Source organism: Accipiter gentilis, chromosome 7 (genome assembly GCF_929443795.1).
Source record: "Accipiter gentilis chromosome 7, bAccGen1.1, whole genome shotgun sequence".
NCBI classification, from domain to species: domain Eukaryota; kingdom Metazoa; phylum Chordata; class Aves; order Accipitriformes; family Accipitridae; genus Astur; species Astur gentilis.
In genome coordinates this window covers 21,230,213-21,255,759 of record NC_064886.1, presented here as the reverse complement: position 1 = coordinate 21,255,759, position 25,547 = coordinate 21,230,213, and the positions used below count along the sequence as shown (strand labels likewise).

The following is a 25,547-nucleotide window of genomic DNA, read 5'->3' as shown; positions in this document are numbered from 1 at the left end:
CACTTAATTAATTACACGCTGATAAGGAAGCGTCACCAGCGCGCTGCCGGCCTCTGCCCGCCCGGGGAGAAGGGATCGCCTTTTGTGTGCCAAAGCCCAACTGTGCGAACGGCCCACGGGCCGGGCCCACTGCGACCGCCCAGCGCCCCAACTTCGCGCGGGGCTTCCCCCGCCGAGGCCCGCGCGGGAGCCCCCCCGGCAGGGGCAGCGCCCCGGGAAGCGTCGCCGAACCCCCTTCATCGTCCCGTCCCCCCCCACGCCCCGCGGCGGGACGCGGCCGGCCCTGCCCGCCCGCCCCCCAGCCCGGGCACAGCGCCCCCCGCCCCAGCGCCGTGCGACGGCGCGGGGAAGGCCCGTTCCTCCGCGGCCAGCCGCCGGGACCGGTGCCGCCGGGCCTCGGGCCCGAGGCCTGCGGGGCGGGCGGGGAGCAGCGGGGCCCGGCCACCCACCCCCCCTACCCCCCCACGGCCCGGCGGGCCCCACTTACCGCGGGCGCCGGGGCCAGACTTTCCATTCGCTCCTCACAGGAAGCGGGGGCGGGGGGCGGCCGGAGCGGCAGCCGCTACCAGCGCCGGCAGGAGACAAACCGCGCCTCCTGCGCCTCGCTCGGCTCCCGGCGCCTGCGCCGCCGCCCCGGCGTCCTGACCGCGCTCGGCGCATGCGCCGCCGCCCCGGCCGCCCGGCGCATGCGCGCCGCCGCCCCAGCCGCCTCGCCGGGCTCCGCTCGTCCCCGGGCTCCGGGAGGGAGAGAGTGGGGGGAGGCCCCTGCGGCCCTGGGTGTACGGCGGGAGAGGGAGCGCTGCCCCGGGCGGGAACGCGGGAAGAAGACGCGGGGACCGGACAGAAAACGAACTTTTATTGTTGTGCCGGCCGGGCGACCAGCCAGTGCTGCCTGGGCCGGTAACCGTGCTGACCCTTTTCTTCAAGGTTTCGCGTAGAAATCCACAAGGAAAAGCTGCCTACGGGCAGGAGGAACCGTAGAGCGCTTACCTGCAGCACCGGCACCACGGTCCCCGTAGGACGGGGAGGGAGGGAAAAAAGTCACCTAGTGCTGCTCTTGACTACAGTAACATAGTGCCAAAAAAACCGGGGAAGGGCTTAGCAATGAAGGAAACACAACTTCCACCTGCCCCATAACGACATTCAGTTCTCATTTACAAAGCAGACGCTTCGCTCCTTTCAGCATCCGCGACTGAAGGCATCACGTACGCTGACTCCAGGCTGTACGTAAGCTTAGCTTTCCAGAGGTTCACGAACACCTGCAGTCTGCCATCAGGGGAACTCCGGTATTGATGTTGTCTGTAGCAAAGAAGTCACTGGGGGCCGAGGATCAGGACTGGGGTCCTGGAACTTCTTGCGACTAAATCTAAAATGAAATTTTAGACAAATGGTGGTTACTAGCTCAAAGTATAGAGAGAAAACAGCGTAAGATAAAACTGAAAATAAGTGACAGTATACAAAGATGACAGTGTTTAAAATTCTATGTAATTGAAATTAATTACACTTAAATAATACAGCATTTGGAGTTACGCTATTTTCTAAAGAGTGGAGGACTTACTGAAAGACTATTCCATCCTTTTCACTTAACGTCAATGAATTTTAAAGTGAGCAATTTATTTTCAACAGCAAAAAGTGAACTGAAAATAAAAGGTTACCTGATATAAGCGGAGTCATCAAAAGCCATCTGCACAGTTGCCATCAGAGTGATGGTTACAACTGATGCTGTCAAATGCTTCTGCTTGAAAAAACTGGCTGGGGGTTGAGGGCTGCAGCTGTGCTGGAATGGCAGGTACCACAGACACTTGCTGTAACGCAGCTATGACTGCAGAGAGTGTACATCCCAAAGCCTGAAAGTGTCATGAAATATACTGTATTTTTAACATTTAGAAGTGTTCTAAACTGATCACAAAAGAGGGTGTGAAGTTTTAAGAAAGTCTTCCGATGAGGGAGGTAAATATATTGAAAAAGTACAACTACATTTGTACCATAAAATTACATTTGTTCCAGTCTATACGTGTGTCCTGGTTTCAGCTGGATAGAGTTAATTTTCTTTCTAGCAGCTGGTATAGTGTTATGTTTTGGATTCAGTATGAGAAGAATGTTGATAACACACTGATGTTTTCAGTTGTTGCTAAGTAGTGTTAATACTAAGTGAAGGATTTTTCAGCTGCTTTTGCCCAGCCAGCAAGAAGGCTGGAGGGGCACAAGAAATTGGGAGGGGACACAGCCAGGACAGCTGGCCCAAACTGGCCACAGGGGCATTCTATACCATGGGATGTCATGCCTAGTATATAAACTGGGGGGAGCTGGCCGGGGGAGATCGCTGCTCGGGAACTAACTGGGCATCAGTCAGCGAGTGTGAGCAACTGCACTGTGCATCACTTGTTTTGCATATTCCAATCCTTTTATTATTATTGTCATTTTATTATTGTTATTATTATCATTATTAGTTTCTTCCTTTCTGTCCTATTAAACTGTGTTTACCTCAACCCTCGAGTTTTACTTTTTTTTCCTCAATTCTGTCCCCCATCCCACTGAGTGGGGGGGAAGTGAGCGAGCAGCTGCGTGGTGCATAGTTGCCGGCTGGGGTTAAACTACAACAATATGGAATGCCTTTTTCAGCATCATAAAATCCACTCTGGGATGAAAGCCAAAATCCTGTATCTTTAAGAAAGAGCTTGTCTATAATTATTCTTTGAATAGTATGCTGATATCCTTGAACACAAGACTGTATTTTTTTAAGTAGCACTTAAGTCCATCACCTCAGCTCAGATGAAATGAAATGTTCCTGCTACTCAATGTCCCAATTCTCCAGATTTGCTGAGAGTCCTACACACAGCCTCAGCAAAGTAAAGACAGATGCCCTAAGTGCACATGAATCTGGACTAACAGATTCATTCAGCTGGGAGGAACATATTTCTCTGCCTACAGCTGCAGGAGTGAAATGAATTCACATACCACACGGCAATCATGTTTTTGTTTCTCACCTGTGTTTCCCCCTGTGGTTGACACTGGGTTTGGGTTTGCTCCATTGTTTGTTCCTCTTCTTGTTTCTGACTGGGCTGTTGCTCCTGCAGTTGTGGAGCTATTTGTTCTTCAGTCAATGCCTATGACAACAGAAACAGATGGAAGGCGGGGATCACAGTGATAGGCTTCTTTGTAATTATTTTAATTCTGAGTAGATAAAAACCATGACTGTTACCATGAAGTCAGGTAAAGATTTATTCTGAAATGAATTCCTAATTGTCTATACCAATAATTGCAACAGAAAATTCTGACTTGACAAAAAATTATTATATATCAGGGCTGCCTGCTTCAGATATTGCTAAAATACAAAAAAATGAGACAACCACAGAAGTATAAAGGAACAGATCTGGAACGGACAGCTGATGCACTGAAAGGGGATTAGGCAGTCAAAACTCATACTGAACAATTTTCAGTCTTCCGAAAACTCTTGTTATTTTTCCTTATCCCCAGCCTTTGCTATTGTTTTTACGTGAGAAAGTAATTGAAAAGATCTGAAAATGAAAAGGATTGAAAAGCTATTGAAAAGAACATAGAGTGGAATTGACCTGGAAAAACTGAACAGACCTTTTCCTGCATCGTCATAGGCTCTGCACAGATGGAGACAACCTCAGACATAGGTAGTAGCTTGTCATAGTTCTCTGCACTGAAAGTAAATGAAGTAGCTTAAGCTAACTGAATTTTGTGCAACTATTTCCATATTCATGATATTTTAATACAAAGAATTTTAAAATTCTGGAAGAAGAATCTGCAATTAAGATCTGAAAAAGCTGGGGATTAGCAGGGAACTCCAACCACTTCTTTACCTAGAAATATGACAGCTATATTATCAGACCTGAGAAAAGAGTTGAAAGCCTGGCCTGACCCTCTCAATACATCACAGGGAGCAATTCTGAAGCACTTCAAGCTTTTCTTTACATCAGCACAAGCACAGGTTTGATTCTGACAGTAAATGCACTACTTTAAGTTAAGGCTGAAGGTCATCACAGCGCTTCTGACAAGAGAAACACCCCTGTGAAATACATTTCTGCTTAAGAGAAAAGAAAAAAAAAATCACCAATCAGGCCATCAAACCAATTAAATGTTAAATCTGGGAAAAGTTATCATTGACAGTAGGAATAAACTTACAGAAACCTATTTGAGGAACTTCTCTTTCTAGTAGTCATTGTCATCAACTCAAAGTGATTCATATAGATTTCAGAACGCTCAGAATTCTTGTCTTTAGCATAAGCTTGTCTAACACGAAGAGGATAATCACCTGTATTCTGGAATAAATAGAAATTGAAGGCTTAGGTACCAAAAATACATAGTCATAAGTGCCCTGTCTCAAAAATCATAGTTTACAGTAGTCTTGACTGAAGACAATTCATATCCTGCCATTTAAATAAAAGTTAAAATAAATAACTCCCCTTCCTTAGTTTTAATATAGTGATAGTGCAAAGTGATACATCCAAGGTGCTATCATTGTGACAGCACTGGGGAAATTCATATTCTTAAGTGTATGGAAACTGTAGTAAGTATAAACTATAGTAGTCATACTGACAGGGGAAGTTATTTATTAGCATTTGCTTGTATACTAAACTACTCAAAATTCTAAAATACAGTTATTATTCTGCTTACTAAACATTCGTGTAGTCCACAAACAGCAATGAGGAATTAAAAAAAAACAAAACAAAACAAAAAACCCAAGCCTTCACAATATAATGCACATTTCAACATAAACTCACCTCTCCTTCTGGACCTGCAAATGATTTTATGTAATGATTCTGGCATTGCTTTGGGGAGCGATAAATATAGCTACAAGAGTTAACGACATCGCTGACAAAGTCCCAGTTTGCTGTCTGTGCAGGTGACGCCATAGCAAGGTTTAAAGGAAGTGTCCGTAACTGTTTCACTGCCTAGAAGGCAGAGAGAAATCAAACCAGTGTAATGTTTCAATTAAATGCTTTTCTTGTGTGCACAAGCATGTATCATGCTGTATTAATCAAGGTCTATGGATGCTGTAACAAACTTCCACATAAAAAGTTTTTTAAGTCAATAAAAACAAAGTACCGTCTTACTTTTAACAGTGCCAAGTCTTCAGCAATTAGCCATGCAGGGCTATCTTGCCCAGTGTCAGCAGCTGCATTGATGAGAGCTGACAAAGGTCTTGCAAAATACATTTCCTGTTTTGCCCAGGGGAGGGTCTTCTGAGCTTTGCTCTTCTGTCGTGTGTTCAACATTCTTGGAGTCACTTGATCAAAAAGTGAAGGTGGAGGAGCAGCCATCCTTCTACAGAAACGCTTCTTACTCGCACCTGAAGCTAATTGGCAGGACACAGTTGTTATCTCCAGTGAGAAAGGAACTATGTGCAACAAGATCATGACAGAAAACTGCTGCAACTCATCCGACTAATGATTAAGTCTTTTGCAGCACTTTTCTGAATGCAGGTGCTTTCAACCTATGGTCCTCTAGTACAGTATTTGACTTGATCGGTCATTATTAAATAGCTTCTAACTTCACTAGGAAAATAAGCTTAAAAACAGATCAAATGGATGAACAGGAGTCTCATTGCTTTACTCCTGCTCATTTAATTCACCCGTATTTCTATTTCTAATTTGTAAGGACACTAGCAAGTTTTCACAGTGCAGTCCCTCTGCTTGCACTCTACGTTCAATCATTTTGTCTGAGTGATATCAATCTTAACAGAGATAATGGTACATGCATGCCTAAATTTTTAAAAACAAACTTAGAGATGTTCTTGCAAAAGAGTTTTCATATTGTTTCACACAAAAATGTTACCACACCTTCCCATGCAATTTTGAATCCAACTTACATGACAGATCTGTTCTCTGCCGCTTACGTGCCTTCCTAACAAACAGAGGTGGAAGCTTAGACTCTGGAATCGGAGTACTAGTATACATCAGACACATAACAGAATCAGTGTAGACATCATTGTGATTCTCAGGTACAACAGGGGGAGTCCAAAGCTAAAAAAAATCCCAAACCAAAAGAAAAAATCAGCAACAACAACAACAACAACAAAGAAAACCCAGAACCCGTAGTTTGCCATTAATTACAGTATTTTAGGTAAGGTTTCCTTCAGATGAAGCAAGACCTACTGACTTACAGGCATTATTTCTACTTCTCCATCTGGTCCTTCACAGACAAATTCCTGTATGAGAAGCAAAGAATTTTTGATACCTCAATACATCATCCAGTCCAGAACCCAGCATAAACCTGTTTGCAATAACTATAATTTTAAAATTACAGTAGAAAAAAAGTATTTTAAGGAATTATTCTTAATTTTCAATATTCTTCTCAAGCTCTTCCTTCAGTTATTATTACCTTGATACATAACTGTGCATGTCCATTCCAAGTCAACCTACCAACCCACACTTCTGCCAAAACAGCAACCTGCTACTCTACAGAATTAAAACCATCTACAGAGTGACAGCTTCAGTTTCAAGAGTACAACAATTCTGCAAGGCCACAAGACTAGTGCAACATGAACCCAACACACATAGTTAAATACATGGTTCACAGTCATAATATAAAATTCTTCAAAAAGCAGGGACTTGGCAATCCCTTGATGTTACCGTGTTATAAGCATCTTGTCTGGTATACGTTAAGAGTTCCAATTCCTGTTGAAATTTTTCTTCTGCCTTTTCCAGCTCCTTGGGATGCCGATATTCCCATTTTATATTTGCAGTTTTTAACTCCTTTTAGGAAAAAAAATTGTACACTTTAAAATATTACCACTTTTCACAATAAATACACTAACAGCAGTAAATTGCTACTGATTTGAGTCTTACCTTTTATAGGCTAACAGTGATAGCAAAGTTAGTTAAACTGACTTTTCATTCTTGGATAAGGCCCTCATACCAGTAAAAAGAAAGGGAAATATGTCTACATGTTAATTAGGAACCAATATGTTTTTAGACCACAATCATTTTGAGCAAAATTTCAGTGCTCATAAACGAACAAAAAATCCCAATAAACAAACAAAAAAAACAAATAAACAAACAAAAAATAAAATCTGACAACAGTTAGGGTTTTCTTTTTCTTTTTTTATCAATTACTCAGAAAATGAAATATAGTCGCTTACCTTGTTGACTTTCTGGCTTTTTTGATCATTCAAAGTATGAAACAATTCCAAGAAATTCAACGCATACTTTTCAATTGGCTTAAGCTGTTCAGAAAAACATTTTGACATATTGCTAGTTATTTAGCTTTTGAATTAGAAACATGAAAATAACCAGTGATCTAAAAACAAGCAGAAAAACACCCCAACAAATAAACATATTTATTTTGGTTGCAAATAATGGCACCATAATTAAAGTAGAAAAGAGATCTAAGGACCAAAAATCTGACATTCTGGTCGCTAGGTAGTCTGCTCACATCCCACCAGTATCACTGAGAGGCTCCAACTATTGGCTTCCATTTTGCTAACCGGATTAAAAAAAAAGAGAATCCCATCCAAGTTATTATGCACACTCTTGACTGGTTGTTAGTAAGCAGGCTGCTACTTGGGTTTTGCAAAAGTAGCCAGAGGGAAAAGGAGACAGTCAGAATATGACAGAACTTAGGGAATGCTAAGAATAGTCATCTCATGGTTAAGAAGAAACAGATCCAAGGCCTTTAAGAAAAAATACAAGTATCTGGCAAAGCACAGGACTGTAAAACAGTTTTATATCACAAGATACAATTTAGTCCACTGCACTTCACAACCCTCAGGAGAACGTTTGATGACTTAAATGTTTCAGTACGTGAACAGATCTATCAATAAGCTCAGATTTTCTCCCAGGGTTGCTGCAGTATTTAAATTTGCACAGAACTGTTTCATGTAAATGAAGTGGAAATAAGATACTTTATGAAAGTCACTTGATTGTTGCACAGGAAAGTAAATTTCAAATATTTCTAAAGGTTTACGTAAAACAAGAGAAATCATCATACCTGATCCACAAAGCTAGCCAGCTGTTCTAACTGTGAAGGAACCATGGTATTTCTTGAATCACACAACTCTGAGTCTATATAATTTCTTATCTCAGACAGTGTCTCTTCTGTAAACTTTCTGGAATCCTCTTTTGCATATTCAGAGCAAAGAACCTTATGGAAACATGTTTTCAAGTAATTGATAAGACAATGTATGATGTCTAAAGTTTTTTAATCACCCTAAAACTAAGTTTAGAGAAGTCAGGTTACAGACACATTTGATATCTTTTGCTGCAGGAGAAGTTGTTTTCGTTTGATTAAAACAATGTCAAAAATAGTTGTCAAAAATCAAATTACCATTGGAACAAACACAGTTTTCTTTCTAGATATTTTTATCTTCTCATTTTCTATTTGAGCTAACAAATCAGGATTTTTACTGATTTTAACTGTGATCACATACCACTGGCCCCCAAACAAGTCTGGAAATACATATAAAACTAAATGATGTTTAAAATTCTGACTCTGATCTAGTAAAACACTCATTTTTTACATATCATTAAATAACTGCTCACATTCTTAATGTTACAGTACCTGAGTTAATAAGTCTGTTGAACAATCATCTCCCTGAGCAGCCACTTCTTGAATCAAATGTTTAATACCTTTTTTCAACAGCCTCTCTTCGACAGAATTACCACTTATAAGCCTGCAAAACAAAGAAACTCATTAAATACCGTTCCCTAGAAAACAGTGACGCTTTCTGAAACTCAACTGTTTCACGTCTAATGTTCCTCGCCTACGGCAGTGAGCACCAACACTCGTTTAGATTGTCAGGTATTTTCATAGGAAATTTTGTATTCGTTATGTAGTTTCTTTGAGGAAAGCTTTCTTTTTAGATCTGATTTCGTATTCTTAAAACACTGGGTTCTTTTAAGTTCTTATTTTTGAAAGGCACAATAAGCAGTATTGTCTTCTATACAACTGGATTTTTACAAAAATCCTTACAATAGCTTTCAAATACATCTTAGAACTACATGAACATCAGCATCTCATCACTAGTGGATCTGAAATCCAATGATAGACCATCAAGAAAGACATTCATTGTTTATCAAGAGCAGAAAACACCCACAGATATTAACGTTCATTTTGACTGTCCCAACATAGAAATCCAGATGGCTTACAAGATGAAAGTGGGAGTGAAAGACTGGAATAGAAGATGCAGTCAGGGAAGGACAGGGTTTTCATTTTCTCTTTAGTCTGAAGGGAAGAAGTATGTATGACTGATCCAATCTTTAAGGGGATCTTAAAAGACCAAATGACTTAAACTAAAAGGATGATGTCAACCAAAAATCCTAGTTTCACCTTAAAACATCTTCCCTCTATTCTTGACTTTAAAACACCTATACTATTTCTTAGCACAAAAGTCACCTGTATATGTGAGTATCTCTGTCTCTTGCAAGTTTATCACACCATTCTTTAGCCTTCGTATCCATCAGTGGATCTAAATCAGTGTCATAGAAGACAACGGTATTCGCATTTACATGGCTGACACCTGTGGAAGGAGTGTGGGAAGAAAGAATAGCACAGAAGAATCGCTTGTCTTGGTTGAAGTTTTTTATGGATTCCTAAAATGGGGAGACAAGCAACTTAATTACAAATTCACATTAATAAAGCATAAATATCTAACCAAACTTTTTTACAGAATGAGAAGATCAGAAAAATTGCTTTCTTATTAATTCCCCAACCTACATTAAGCATGCAAACATTTAAAGTTATCTGACTGTCCACATTACAGATCTATACAACTCAAAATTAATTTGTGTACCATTAAAACTATTAAGTTACAGTGCAGTCAACCAGATAAAAATCTAAAGATCTATTACAGTAGTCACATTATATCCTATGACTAAGCACACCTCACTGGGTTATTACATTCTCTGTGTGTTTCATCATTTTTCCTGTGTATTGACTAAATTGAATCCCTTCTATTGTGCTGCCTTGTGTTGTTTTAAGGCAAAGTATTCCTTCATGATTTATACTGCATTTGACAGAAAGCATAACAATGCAATTTGAAATAAAAAATAATAACTTAACTATATTGTTAATGTTTGCTCAAATTGTAGGCCCCAGAGGATACTGAGAATCCTACTGGGGAGGGAAATGAGCATACTTTCAATTTATCCTCAGGCAATGCCAGGGCACTCGACAAAAAACAAAAGCCCCTGGAGTAAGGCTGAGGAAGTGCCAACATAAAAACAGCAACTACACTTAAAGTACTAACAATGTAGATAGCTACAGATAATGAAAGGAAAAGCAATTATCAAAATGCTATTGTGAAATAAAATGTCTGTATTTCAAGCACAAATTACTCATAAATGTAGGACAGCTAGTGGCATACCTCTTGGAAACACCCTGATGCCTCATCAAACAGTAATATGACTGACATATTTCATATATAATTACATATTTTGTGCTACAGCTACATAGATAATTTGCTTAAATAACTAATGAAATTATGCAAATGAATTTTGCAAATGTATTAGACTTCCCTTTAGCATTTTCCCTCCCACTATGAGCATCTATTAACTATTAGCTTGAGTAAGAGGTCCTTTTACCAGATAACGCCAACTGTGAGGACCGCTGTCATTAACTCTTATGTATGTGAGAAAATGGAAGTTCAAGAAGAGCTCCAGTATATCAAGCATTGGAATCATCTGTGTCAAAATCAACACACGATGTCCTCTTGCTTTCAGCTTCCGAAGCAAGACAGCCAGAGCTTCCATCTTGCCTGTTTATGAAATAAGAACTGCAGGTTCTTATGAAATAAGAAGTTCTGCAGGTAGCATTCAACAATTAAGAGAAAGCACATTTGCACAGTTATAATAGGTGGTGTTTTCTTTAATACCTGAATCATGCTGCACCAGTCGGGGATTTGGAAACTGTAGAAAATGAGGCCTTGCTATATGCTGCATTGAATGGAGGTAGGGAAGTATCTGTTCCTTTAGATTAAGCTTCAAGACCTTCATTTCATGGGTATATGTATAAGGAGGATTTGCTACACACAAATCTGGAGGAGCAACAGCTACAGCTGGCAATACACACAGGTCTCTGTAAAGCAAACCAAAACTTTAATATACTAATTTTTAACAGCTTGGGCTATTAACTACTCAAAAACAGTAATAAAGATGATGTCTGCATGGAAGCATAAAAGACCTGGCTAAAGGTAATTGAAAGTAAATCAGTAGATGAAGTTTAACGTTAACATCAAGTAAATGCAAAAACACTCCAGATCAGAACAAGACAAGAGGAAATTACCACCATCCATAAAGTTACCAAAATAAATTGACTTACAACTCCTACTTTTTTGTAAGTATTCACACAAAAAATACAAGATATGTCAAAATAAAGTAGAATTGCTATATAACAAATAACAATTGCCATGGAACTATTAAGAGTTTTAAAATCTTAGAATGATCTAAAATTATACATCAGGCATGCAAATAGATTCTGCATAAAGGATTTAGCCTGCAATAAGGATAAGACAAGGCAACTCATTTATCACTTTTAGCATTTTACAGTACTTACATAAATACCCTCGTTTGGATGGTAGTAGACACCCGTGAAATTTGTGCAAAGACTGCAAATGGATTTGTCTCAATTACCTAGTAACAACATCCTTCAGGGCAATCTGTTGCTGCTTCAATGTCAGAATGAGTTCTTGCAATGGATCCTTTCGAACCTCTGAAGTGCTTGAGTATGGAAGGCAATTTGCAAAGCCAGCCCAGCACCATTTGTTAATCCTGGCAGAACAATGCTGAGACATTTTTCTTTCACTGATCCAAGAGCAAATTTCCAACAAGTCTCTGCCATACAGGGGGGTTCTGGAACAACGACGCTCATTCCCAAAATATATTTTGTCCAGGTGTTCCTTTAGTTGTCTTTTTTCTTCTATGATACCCTTTAATTCAAAAATCTTACCTGAATGTATTTTGACCAGATAAAGCTTATGTGAAAATGAAATTTATGCAAAAGAAAGTTGAAAATAAGGATAATTTAGTTAATGCAAGTTCTATGAATGACTATGAAAGGAGACGTGAGCAGGAGAAAAGGTGATGATTAGAATAGTATTTGTGATACAAAGACTGATGTAAGGTTTGATAGTTTAATGAAAAATAAATCTGCTTTCATAGTTTATGCATACTGGCAAAAATATAATGGGACTTTCAAACTGCTATTGGAGAGTCCACTACTACAGATGGATGAGACTAGGCAATTACAATATTCTACATGCTTTAAATATTAAAGCTTTGACTATTTCAGCGAACAGATATGCACACGTGAATCTTGTAAACTATACATTGTTCATGATCAAGTATATACTCTATCATATAAAGAGTTAGCGTAGTACCTGAGTTGGACATGAAAGTGTAGACACCAATTCAGATTTAGTACTCAAGTCATCCACTGTCACATTAATAAATTCATTTTTCCAGGAAAGCAGCAAGACAAGAAAAATATTTTAATGAAGAAAAATAATTTAATTTCACAGACACATGATATTACAATATGAGGATATTGTAGCTTCTAAATTTTTGATGTCTCAATAGTTAAAAAATTAAAAAGAACAAAGAAAAAAAAGAGAGGAAAAAAAGAGAAAGATGTGAATTGAATCTTGTAGCACCTTACTTTACCTTGATGCTTCAGAGATTGTCTACCAATAAGCTGACAGAACTGACTGTAAGACAAAGTAAATGTTTTCCCTCTAAACTGTAATGTTACAGGCTTCTCTGGTTGAGCAATTCTCTCTTGTGCTCCAGCTGTGGAAGCAATTGGGCTGAGTACTATCTTGCTGGCTGTTAAGATAAGACAAAAAAAGTACAAGGTTTAAAAAGAAGATTTTCCTCACTGTACACTGCAGGATTTGACTGATTATCCCACGCATATAGTGTGCCCTATTTCCAATGAAGGGCACTTTTACTCTAGGCATAACTCTTGGATTGCACTTAACTGCAAACAGACTAGGTGTCCCCCTAATACTGTGTGTTGTTAAACTACACATGAAAGAACTACACTGTTCTTCCCCTCAGTACCACTGGTAGACCTCTTTAAAAAAGCATGACTTCCTAGATACAGTTTGACTGGTAGTTCACAAGTGTACTCATTTGATTTGACAATGCACAAACCATGCAAGGGCTTCAAGAGTCTGCACAGGTCTATTTCAAGCAACGTCTTGGGGGGAAAACAGCCACAGAATAAGAGATCTTTTCCTGCACAATTCATTTTTAGCAATGAAAGAAGTTCTTAGAACAGTTAACACCACAAAAGAATAATTATCAGATATAATTTTCAGTCTCCCTCACACTGAATGCTTCCCATTCAACTGTGCAAAAATTTATACTGTACCCAGCTGAAATCACTACGTAGAGAATTTAGAAAAGGCCTGAAAAAGAGTGTGCTTGAAATACTGCACTACACCCCCAATCATCTGAAAATGGTCTGTTCCACAGGGCTGTATCATATCAAAAAGACCCAGTTAATAATGACCTTTAGTAGTGGCTCAGCAGAGACCCAGAGAATGGGACAATCGTGATGCCTAAATCTGCTCAGTCAGTTAAGAGTGACATGTGTAAAAAGCTGTCTTACGCACTGCAGGTCAGGTCTGAGGGAAGAGTTTCATTAAGATGGTATACCTGGAGACCAACACAACTGCCCGCAAAATTTCCAGTGTTTGCACAATAGTATCATTCTGCTTATAAAAGAGAGACAGATAGATAGTAAGAAATTTTATTTTGATTTTGTGAGGGAACTGCTGTTAGAAAACTGCTAATGGAACTTGATATTCAAATATGTAATGCACAAACGCTTTGAGTACAACTGCACTTCTTCCCCAAATTCAAGCAATATTAAAAATAAAAGACAGCAAACCAGAAAGCAATGGTTTATTATATATACAACACACCTTTCCTATGCTGATTTTCTGAAAACATGGCAAGGGGTTGTCGTCCTTGTATTTTCTCATGATGATCTGCCATAACCATTGCTGTGTCCACTGTCTGTTGCAACTGAGACCTTGAGAAGTCTCTAGTCCTACCTTCGGGTTTCTGTCCATACTGCACTGGTGTAAATAACCTAAAAATTAACAAATTGTCTGTCTACACATACAAAAAACATAAATGAGGAAGTTGTTGATCCTTTCATCCTAATACAAAAATCAAATTAAAAAGCAAATAGTTATTTTTAGTCAGTAATCTGAGCTAGAAGAGGTACCCAGCTGCACAGCATACAGCAGGAGGGATTCTGCTTCTCTTGACTCGCAGAAGAAACAAAATATACTGTAAAATACAAATACACCAAATGCTTTGAGGCTCCAGTCTTCTCTGAAAGATTACATGGACGGGTACAAGCATGACAGAACTCCCATATTCCTTAATCATCTCTGGAGTCTGGAGACAGCAAGAAAACTCCCCAAAAGATGCTAATAAGGATCAAACTTCTTAATGGAGCGAAGTCTTAACTATGGCTAGGTGCAATGTTAAGTACAAAAAGCAGGGGATGTCTACTTCCACGCATCTTCAGGCAGTCTGGTTTTTAAAAACATACTGCAATTGTAAAAGCTGACTTCACAATAACTGTTTCATATATACTACTTCAGGGAAGCTAAAGATGTCTAAACAGCAAAAGAATGAGTCCTTTTTCTGCTTTACATATATATTTTAGCTATCGCTTCCAATTCTTAAATTTCATTAACTGACAAAGCTCACTTCTGGCAGAACATCCTAATAGACAAAGCTCACTTCTGGCAGAACATCCTAATAGTGCAGGACATCCTCCTTGTCACCTGTTACAGCCACGTGTTACACAAGCTGTCTTGGGCTTCAGCAACCATACTCTGCTCTTATCAGGTTAATTTATTGTAAAATGTTGAAGTCTACATTGCTCTACAGCAGAATTACATTTACTCCAAGACACAAAAATGAACCCTCCCAACTGCTCTTCAGAGAAAAGAGTCAATAACAAAACCAAAAAAGTCAAAATTTAACAGAACACCTTTTTTCCTTCCCCTTTCCCACCCCCGCAGAAAAAAAAAAAACACCCAAGATTTCTTTAAGTGCTTTTCAACCACATCTTAGTTAAAATTAACTAGGAGAAGATTTAATTATTCTGCTTAGGAAACTCTACTGCAGAAGTAATTTTCACTGTTTGATCAAAACTACAACAGACTTCAACCCAATAGAGTTTGGCAGGAAGGATCACAACTGAGCCTTCATGAATGAAAAGAACTATTAAGTGGTAAAAAACAGTCTGCTTTCCCTCAGAAGACTGGCCAGTCTTTAGCAGTCATTAGTTTGGACACAAAAGATAGCAAGAAAACCAAATGCTTCCGAATGAACCCTCTCAGCCCTCACAAACATTACTCATCTTCACCTGTTACTTAAATAATTAAATTAATAAATCACTGGAATACTGCATACCTATTTGGTTTGAGCTTCACTGGCTCAAGTCTGGGTGACGAAGGAGAACAGTAGATATCTTCAATAAGCTTCCTAGTTACCTTCAGTTTTGGCAGTATTTGTGCTTCGTAGCAAGTAATTTGGTTCTCCATCCCAATCACATCAAAGAGAGACCAGTCTGCATGCTTAAGTCATTAAAAAAAAAAAAAAAAAAAACACAAAAAAGAAAACAAAACCAACATAAATGAATATTTCTACTACCATTTAGTTGCAGTAAAAAAAAAATAAATAGTAGTAATAATACCACATTATCTGAGAATGATTAAAAAGCTCACAGCTGATGCCAGAATTAAACCAAAACATGGAAGAGCCAAGTGTCATGTGATCTTGCAGAGAGCAGCTGCCGTTACTTTAAAAGGTTTCAGCAACCTACACCATGAAAATAGAGCATTATGCTCACATTACCAAGAGTCAAAAACAGGACACCACCCTCAAATTACAAGCTCTCCAGTTAATTCAATGCTTGTAATTAAAACATTCATCTCCGTAGAACTGGCATTCCAGACTCATCCACTCCCACTTTGATACATTAACCCTACTTCCTTCACAAGCCTTTGACACTCACTCTGTCAGCCCCTCAAAATGATTTTTCCAACAGACTTAAAGGCGTAACTATTTGAATTTCCCAGGACAAATAATGCTACTGTTCTAGCTTTGTGCAGTCTTTCTTAAGCCTCTAATATTGCTACAATCACTAGGAAAAAAAAAGGATGAAACCGCTTGCAATTTAACTATAGTCTGTTTGCTAAAGTTACAACTAAACTGTGGAACCTGATACAGCTTCTCATCTCCAGAGCTGTACACAGCTTAACTACACCCTTAACTACTCCTCAGGACAGGACAAGAATGGCACCTTTCTCTTGATTTCAAGACCCATCGGTTCAGGTTAACTAGGGACTCTAAGCACAACGAGAAAATGTTGCAAAATAGCCTGACCTTATTTGACAAAGATAGCAAATTCCCAGCATACCTACTAAATTCACTACTACTATAAAGTCAGTGGTTATTATTTATAGTCTTAGCAGCTGCTTCTAAAAATAAATGAATTAGCAATTCAGATTTTGAAATTTAATTGGAACTTGAATTATGTGTGAGAAATTTTATGTCCTAAGCCACCTGCTCTCCTAGTCAAATCAAGTCAAGCACAAGAGAATTACTTCCCTACTCACCTTCCAAAGATCCCATCCTAATGCATTCAGCACTAGAGAAGCAGTTGTAAACTCCAGCGTGTCTAATATACAGGAAGAACTGGGAAGCCGGGGACTTATCAGGTCAGGATGATTACACACCCTTAGCAGCTGCATCAGAATATGGAGGACACTGACAAAGTGCCCACTTCTAAGACATTCTTGAGTTCTGTTATTTAAAGTGAAAATATAATTTAAATTACCTTTAAAAACAGTGCTTTTTAGGAGCTTAGGTCTTTCTGCACACTCAAATTGTTTTTCTGAATAAATCTGGTAACACCAAGTTATCACACTTAGAAAAGTATGAATTTAAAAATGCAGTCTTCCATTCCTCCAGCTTCTCTCACATTCAACTTTTAATAATTTATAGAATATATTCTGATTTTAAAACTCACATTATCATAGACCTGAATTTCTCAAATAACCACTCTATTTCAAATGGAAACGACATTGGGTAATATATGAAACACATATTGACAATATTAAGGCTTTTTTTTTAACACCTGAATATCTACCACTTTAAATTATCAAATTCACTGGAAAATACAAACCAGACATATCAGAAAAGCAATGCAACATACAAGCTAGGACGTTCAGTTCCTAAATAACTTAAGAACTAAATTTAGACAAAAACTATGACACATGGTCAATTGTCTAAGTTATAAATATTTTGTCCCATAGTCTGCAAATACTGTTTATTTATGCTGCTTTTCACCCTGTCAAACAACTGGATATAAACAAAAAAACACAGGATGAAGAAATGGCTGAATGCAGTTACCACTTAGTGTAGAAGATGATTAGCCTGCACAGCACTGTGATTATGCCAATGTGCTTTAATCTTTACGTTTGCCCATGCCTCACTTAGAAATAACACACTAGCAAACAAGCTCTCTTATTGTAACTGAAATAGTTCCTAACTTTAACGATGAATCAACAATTAAGAACTACTCAACAGATGTACCTTGGTTGAGACAAGATGTCCTTATACATTGACTTCTGCCGATTAGAAAGAGTACATGTAAGCACGTGCTCATATTTCCTTGGTAACTGCTTCTCAACGTGAATTTTGGACCTCCGCAAAATGAATGACTGCACTACCTAAAAGAATACAAAACAATAATTTCCTAATTGAGGAAAATTTTAATTTTCCTCAGAGAAAAAGATACTAGTATTAAGACACTATCCTCAGGGGAGACGTACTCTCTGCAGTCTCACTGCAACTCTCTGGTAATGATCTTCATTCACCTCCGCAGATGCTACCTCTGTAAAATCCAGATAGGATTGGGACATCCCTGGGATCAGGAAACAGGCAATGGCCCACAGATCTTTTAAGGCAGTAGGCAGAAGCGTATCCATCAAGAGTAAACGAAGATGACTGTGAACAATGAAGATAACAATTAACCTAAGATCTATTTCATAACTTAAATTACATCACAGCAAGAAAATTTAAAGAAACTGCAGTCATAAGTGCTGAAGTTATTTCAGGAAGTAACTGATAGACAAAAGCAGAAAGAAAAATTTGAATGAATGCTTCAGACCTCTGGAGATTGAATATTGCATCCCAGTGCTTCTCTGTCAGATTATTACCATTCTGCCTCTCATCTAGAACTAGGTACCTCCACTGTACTTTCATGAATGCTTCATAGTCATGAAAGAATTGCTTGCAGGAGGCAATACATACATTAAAGTTGTTAGCATGAGTCCATTCCTGCAATAAAAAAAAAACCCACAAAAATCCTAAATGCTTTTTTGATGGCTTTCAGAGCAAAGACTATTACGCATTTCCTCTTCTGGAATTAAAATACATTATCTTGCACTCTATCCCAGTGCAGTTCTTCAAAGCTTTCAAAATCCCAAAAGGGAAGAGGATGCTCAGTTTAACTCTCTGGTTGTGATGTTTGAAATGTTATATAAAATATCCTTAAGAGAAACTGTTTTTTAAAAGAAGAACAAGCTTTTCCTATAAAACACACAGACCAAGTTTTCATCCAAAAACAATTGGCAATGAAAAGCCATCTTTCCTTATACATTTTGAAATTGTTCCTTGAAGAGTTTGAACACATTTCAGAATACTTATACTTTTTGTTACAGGTTATCAATAGAATTCATAATTAATGGATAAACTCTAATCTCTAAGATTCATATGTGTCAATCTTTAGGTAAATTCTACCTGGAAGGATCAAAATTTTTATAGACTTGATCACAGAAGCTGCCAAATGTGTGAATCAACATCCTGATATTTACTTTCAAAGGCAAATAAGAAATTAGAAACACAAGACACAAAGTTAAAATTGCAAGAATGAAAGGAAAGGTCACAGAACTAAAGGAATAAATATGCTCAAAACTATGGCAATTTTGTTAATTTTCTCCTGCTCTGCTCAGGTTACAAGGCAAGAGAAAGTTATTACAAGATCTATATGGCCCAATTCTACAAACTTAAGAGAGAAGTGAAAAATTGCTAGTCAATCTAAGATTACATGAAGGACTCCAACAAGGAAACAAATTGAAAAGTAGCTGGAAAAGACACATCATCCCAAAAGGAGGGATAAAAGTTGTATGTTGTAAAAACATTAATGGAGGAACCCAAGAAGTTCCCTGTAATTATGGAAGTTGAAAAAGCAAAAAACAGAGGAGGTAAAAAAAAAAAAAAAATCAGCAGCATGTTTTGCAAATAAGTTTAGTGAAGTTTTGAAGCCCAAAACCACACACATGGCTTCTAAGCTACAAAATACACATCACTCTTCCTGTTGCTTCTTCCGGATTACACATCAGTTTCCCATCCAAATAATGGCTAAATTCGACACATTTTCTCAATAAACTTCTGCAAATACTAAAATGAGGTACAAGTCACTGGAGCAAAGATGTGAATTTTCCCATACAGAGATCAGGTACTAGTCAAAAATACCTGTGCAAAGGGACATCATGCTAGTAAGTGCATACACACAACTTAAAAAGGCTAGCCAGACAGTGCTGGTAATCAAAGCAGATTTTATTGGTAAATATCAAACTCTGCTTATGAACTAGCATTCATGAGATGAAGAAATATCTTCATTCTTCCAGTATGCTACACAACAAAAGAGAAAAGAACCAGGTTGTGATATCGCTATACTGAAATTTTTAACCACAATGGTATAACCATGACCAGGCTGATATTTTCTTTCTGTGTAATGCTTATGTTACCTAGTACATGTGTAAACGAAACAATGTTCCACAATACCTGTCTTTTTAAAAAAAGTTCTCCTGGGTTCCCAAGATACAGAAGAATTTTCAAAGCAGGACACCAGCATTTCAGTTCAGTCTCCCACTTCAGCACATTAAAGTCTTGTGAAACAACAAGAATAGGTCCCCAGTTACCTATAAACGGTACAGCATGACTGGAAATGACTGCATACCATATCTGACTTCAGAACTTAAAAGAAAAGGCAACTGTGTATATACAAACAACATAAATGTGCACTAACAACAAAAGGAATTGTGTATCCTTTTTTATAAAATTTATTCCAGGTACATTTCTTTCAATTATACATATTAAAAGCAATTCTTTTTCTTCTCTTACTGAAAACACATTCAATAATGAACTGTTAAAAATATAGATTTATAAAATAAAAGATCTACAATATTTCATACCTTCATCACATGCCAGGTGGGCAAAAAAAGCAACAACTTGCACTGTTTTTCCAAGTCCAGCTTCATCAGCCAGAATGCCATTGAGATTCATCTTATACAGCTTTGCCAGCCACTGTAGTCCAGTCTTCTGATAATCTCTAAGAGTGCCGCATAATAGGGAGGGAGTATCACTTTTTACTGCTGTTGTGATTTGAGCACTGCCTTTGGGTAACAACGCTTCTGCAGCAGCACCAATGTCTGCTAAATCTGCCATGTATTTCTTTACAGTAGATGTGAGATCTGGAAGTACCACTTCCTTCTGAAGGCTCCCTTTCTTATTCAAAGGGTCTCTTATTTCTGCACAAAATAATAAAAGTCATGGTGCTGCCATATCTGAGATTAATGATTCATTAACAGATTTGATGCCATTTACAACTAATCCAAGGTCTAAAGAACACAAGAATTCTATGCTATAAGAACACTCCTAAGTTTGTCAAACTTGACTACATAAACAAGGGCAAACTGCAGTAGGACACGGATGCACACGATAGTTTTAGTGAATTCAGACTCATGCGTGGCCCCGAAGAGACATAAAACTAATCCCTGATACAAACAAGAGCTCAGCAATAAAAAGCTGTTACAGTGCATTTATCAAAGCTTTAGTAAGCTACAGGAAGTTAGCGAGCTAGAGAAAGGAAATATTTATGACTGAAAACAAAGACCAAAATGCTAGCTTCTAAGCATTTATTTTGGTAAGCTTATACTACTACTACCAGTACGCAAAAGAAAAAAAGTCATGCAAAAAAAAAAAAAAAAAAAAAAAGTCCTAGGTTCTTATTACCTTTTTTTGAGATGTTCTGACAGTTTAATGCTTTCTTCCTCCTCTCTTCTAACTCCACTCGCAGTTTTAAATCTACCACCTGAAATAGAGAGAGATTGGGTGGAAAAAGAGCAGAAAGAAATGAAAAACACGAATGCATTTAGCTTCACATATAGCTATGAATTCCTTAACATTTCCTAAACAGTAAGACAGGCATCAGGCATGGCTACAGTGCAGAACACACAAATCAAAAAATAGTGTGTACAAAACTGACCATGAATAGAAGTCATCCACATAATAAGCAAGAGATACCCAAGAATAACTCACATCAAAACTTAAATGTCCACAGCGAGCCAACTGCACCAACTAGGATTAGTGAAGCACCCTCCTTCATGACATATAAGGCCTGAAACTATTCGTGCAACCACAACATGAAGCTATCTTTACCAACAGACAATACTCACCACGTGGGCTGAGCAAAGCTCAGTTGTAAGAGTCTCGCTGTTATGGTCCAATAGGTTTTTATTCAAGATGTCTTTAGATTTTTTTTATTTTTTTTTACCTGTTTGATGGTAGACCAGAAGTGTTCAATTTCTCTAGCAGTAAAAGCAGCTACAGCCCTCAGTTTCTTCTCTTCTCTTTTCTTGCATGTTTCCTTATGAAGTATCATATCGTCGTGATGACGAGCCACACTTAAAATCAGCTGAATAAAAACCATAAAATTCTTTTAAGTTTTTACTCTGTTCTATCTAAAAAGCATATTTCTAGAGAAAGAAAAAAAATACAGTCCCTTTAGGAGTACTGCCCAAACTTTACAAACACAGTGGAGAGGCAAACCAAAACTCACACATCCTCAGTGATCACATCCTAACCATGAAAATGCTGCCTATTCTTTCCCCCCTTTTCTGGTTGAAAATATCAAATTCACATTACTCTCCTGGCAGATATCATCTTCCATCTTCTTTCTTGAACAAAATCAGTTGCCATCCACTGCATTTCTTCCAAAAGATAATCATGGTGTGATTTGTGCCGTGGGGCCTCTTGGAGTTTGGGCAGACGTTTCAGAGACCATAAACCCTCTTTCCTCAGTGCTGTTATTCGCTGCAGAATTTCATTTTCCTTCAAGTAAACATAATTATACCTATGTTTCCTACTGCACAACACAAAACCAAGACAGAGACACTGTGAAAAATGTTACATGAATAACCAATAGAAACACTACTCAGTCCTTGGAAACATTCTACATTGTTTGAAATTGCACTTTATTAAAAGATAAATCTTGTGCAGATTTATGTAAAGTCCCTGAAGGACTTTGTGATGCAGCAGTATTATGTAAAATCAGTAGAGAAGTTTGGGATGCAGTGGCACTCAGTCTTGAGAACTTTATTTTTTTCCTCCTAAAATATAGTACCTCTAGATCTCATCAGAAGAGCAGGGCTGATTCAGTGAGAATTTTCATGGAATTGAAATGCTCTGCCAGATGGCAGATGGACAGAATTCTCTAAGAAGTTCATAGAAAAATACATTTAGCTATGGCATTTTTATTAACACATGTAAGCATCCTGCAACTGCTGGCAAGTAAGCACAAGCAGCACAAATTTTCATTGTGATTCCTCCCCTCTTATTCTAAATATGCTGCATGAAAAGTTAAAATAATTGATTCAGTTTAATTAAATCTCCTTCTAGGATTTCATTACAAGAACAAATTCCATTTCCTTAGTGAATCTGCCCGATTCCTTCTCATTCCTTTTCTCTCTTCAAGAAAAATCATATGGCATGTCTGCACCACTAGTTAAAACCAAAAGAGAGATACAGCTATCTACAGAGCATTCTAAACTTAAATGAACACAACATTTTATTTTAAGGAAAGTTTTATACCCAGCTGTGCTATACAACAGCTATCTGAAGCAAATTATTAGTGCTTGATAAAGTGTTTTGCAAAAACTACTGAAATTATCTGCTCCTTTCTCCCCAGGTTGGAGTAATATGTTCTGTCATCCACAAAGGAAAATGCTGCCAGGACACAGTGCGACGTTAGCACGCTGTTCCCTCTTGCCGCACCTTGTAACTGACTCACTTGCAACCTTCCACATGTCTGAAATTTACTTTGAAGCATGAAATGAATTTGATTCAATGACAATCCAGCACAAGAATATTTAAACTGAGAGTTGGGTAGACATTGCAAATGACATAAATGAACAGATATTTTCTTCACAGAAGTAAAATTTCAAGGGAAAGTAGTGGTAAAGTGCCAAAAATTAATCTTGTCTAGACTTTCTTAATGAGACAGATGTTACTGTGCTGTTTCTGAGGATACTCACTTCCCTGTATTCAGGCAGACTATTTAACGGTGCAGAATAGATGACAACAGCAATTACAATACACAGAAAACCAGCCACTCAAAGCCGCATACAATATAATATGCAAATCTGATACCTGCTGTTGTACCGGAACTGAAGTTGGGACAAAATTCCCACGCTTCTTATCACAGCCTGCTGGTTGTACCTGCTGAAGAAAAGCTGGGCTCCTGCTGTGTGGAGCAGGTAAGGAACTATGCAAACAAGTTTGGTCCATTTTGCTGTTGGTTTTGCTCTTGGCTAATCTGTTGAGCCACTTGAGGAACAAGAGGCATTCCACCTGCAGGTAAACTTTTAAAAATTGCTATTTCAGTAATTAAAATAGTGGAATATCAAAAAGAACCAATGAAACTGGCAATATAGACTGTTACATAGTTGCTCAAATCAACTTTCTACCATACCACAATACAATTGCATACCTAAAAGGTATGAAGATGCAAATCAATCAGCATGCTGGTGTAGAATGTACTTATCTGCTCTTTAACCTGACAACATGAAGATCTTTTTTAACAACATGCCCCAGAGAGGTGATAGCTAGGCAACCAATCTCTATCAGGGTATCAAATGACCAAAAAGGAAAAATTCCATTCAACAACATCAATTAAAGAAAACAACAAATTAGGCACAGAGGGTACAAATTGAAGCCCAATGCATGGAAAATGAGATGTGCAGTGCTCGCTAAGGTTTCTAAGATTTTCTCCAGAGGGTTTTTAAATCGTATGATAATTGGCATTAGATATAATGTTACAATTACAGAAAATCTCATTAAAGCAATTATCTTTAATTATGAAGGTTAAAACTTACATTTGATCTTAAATACTTTATCATAAATCATTAATATATGTAGTCCATGTACCAGCATTATTTTAAAGGTTGTGTCATTTTTTTTTAAACTGTTATTAAAGCTAATTATGAGTCTCTATGTGAGGTACTGTTTTGGAACTAAAATGAAGTTAAGCTAATAAAGTATCTTCATTATCAATAAAACGGTGCATTGGTCTACCACTTCCAAAGCTCCATCCACATTTACCTTTGATTTCACTTTTACATTCCCTTTATTTTGCTATGAAATGGTTTTTATGGTTACAGAATTGCTTCTCGTCCAACTTCTATAAAGAGAGTTCACCTCAATCAACGGTCATTGACCTTTTAACTCAATGTAACCACTTGAATTCTTTATCATCCCAGTAGGTTCACGCAGTTACTTCATTTCTAGCAGTCAGACACAGAGGATTCCTGCAGCACATACTGAGTCTTGCCTGGATACGCCTGTACTTTGGAGATGACGCAGGAGAGTCAACAGGCGCTTGAGGCTTTCTCCAGCACACGACGACCAACATCGCCGTCAGCGTGGAGGTTGAGCGAGGCCGGTGCTCTCGCACACGAACAACAGGGCGATGCCTGGCGTCACTCGCGCAATTCCCAGATCTCTCGTCTCATAGAGCGCTGCTGTTTGAGGGGCAGAATGATTTATCCTATAAATACATTACAGCCACGCATGCCACTAATACAAACCCGAGCGGGGTTTAAATGCTGCCCTGAAAACGCCACAACGTCTGCAGCACTACCGGCCAGGCTGCGAAGACGCTTCAGTGCAAAGATAAAGTTATCTGATCGTACAAGGGCAGCGCGTTATCAAACCTCCTCTGCTGCACGATACACCAGAAACCCGTCGGCGCGTTACCTGCACCTTTCCCGGCAGGAACTTTCCAGCCGGCCGCAATGCAGCGCCCGGCGCTGCACGGCTCCGGACCGACCCCGCACCCCGTCACGGAGGGGCTGCGGGACCCCAGGTGGGAAGGAGGCAGTTTCCGTCTGACAGGACGGAGAAAAAACGGCTCTAACGCCCAGTTCGGCAGCCCCGGCGCGGCATCTGGGTGCGCAGAGCGAGGCGGGGGAGCCCTCCCTCAGCTCCCTCACAGCGCCCGCGCGACCCCGACCTCGCCGCCGCCCCGGCCCTCGCCCGCCTCTCGCACCGCTCGGTGTCCCGCTCTCCCCCTCCCCCCCCCAGCACGCACCTGAGGCGCCGGGCCCCGCCTCCGGCACCGCTCGGTGTCCCGTTCCCGCGCACCGCACCTGAGGCGCCGGGCCCCACCGGGCTCGCCCCGCCGCGCCGCGCTCCGCTGGGGAG

General features: G+C 39.0%; 2 protein-coding genes and 1 non-coding gene across 17 annotated transcripts in view; all 3 read right to left on the bottom strand.

Moving 5' to 3' along the window:
• Positions 1–620, bottom strand: part of LOC126041387 (E1A-binding protein p400-like) — a 53,210-nt gene extending 52,590 nt beyond the window's left edge. For all 15 annotated transcript variants that reach the window (XM_049806973.1, XM_049806975.1, XM_049806977.1 and 12 more), the window contains exon 1: positions 488–620. The gene's annotated coding sequence lies outside the window, so the exon portion shown is untranslated. The remainder of the gene's footprint in view (positions 1–487) is intronic.
• A 271-nt stretch (positions 621–891) lies between these two features.
• On the bottom strand, positions 892–25,536 carry LOC126041040 (E1A-binding protein p400-like). Its single transcript, XM_049806250.1, has 32 exons — positions 25,493–25,536; positions 24,666–24,862; positions 23,496–23,707; positions 21,993–22,178; positions 21,622–21,762; positions 21,081–21,159; positions 20,261–20,596; positions 19,851–19,987; positions 18,172–18,341; positions 17,834–18,008; positions 17,595–17,731; positions 16,616–16,802; positions 15,408–15,571; positions 13,895–14,064; positions 12,627–12,788; positions 11,598–11,913; positions 10,841–11,043; positions 10,551–10,723; positions 9,364–9,560; positions 8,530–8,641; positions 7,960–8,112; positions 7,112–7,195; positions 6,603–6,725; positions 6,134–6,178; positions 5,840–5,993; positions 5,085–5,326; positions 4,752–4,922; positions 4,153–4,289; positions 3,592–3,670; positions 2,988–3,107; positions 1,656–1,847; positions 892–1,366 (listed from the first exon to the last, which is right to left on the bottom strand). Exons 2-31 carry the CDS (start codon positions 24,754–24,756, stop codon positions 1,674–1,676), a joined length of 4,830 nt encoding a protein of 1,609 aa, XP_049662207.1. The 5' UTR covers positions 24,757–24,862; positions 25,493–25,536; the 3' UTR covers positions 892–1,366; positions 1,656–1,673.
• On the bottom strand, positions 10,039–10,177 carry LOC126041412 (small nucleolar RNA SNORA49). The gene has a single exon (XR_007506852.1). It is a non-coding gene; the product is annotated as a small nucleolar RNA SNORA49 (small nucleolar RNA).
• Positions 25,537–25,547: the final 11 nt, after the last annotated feature.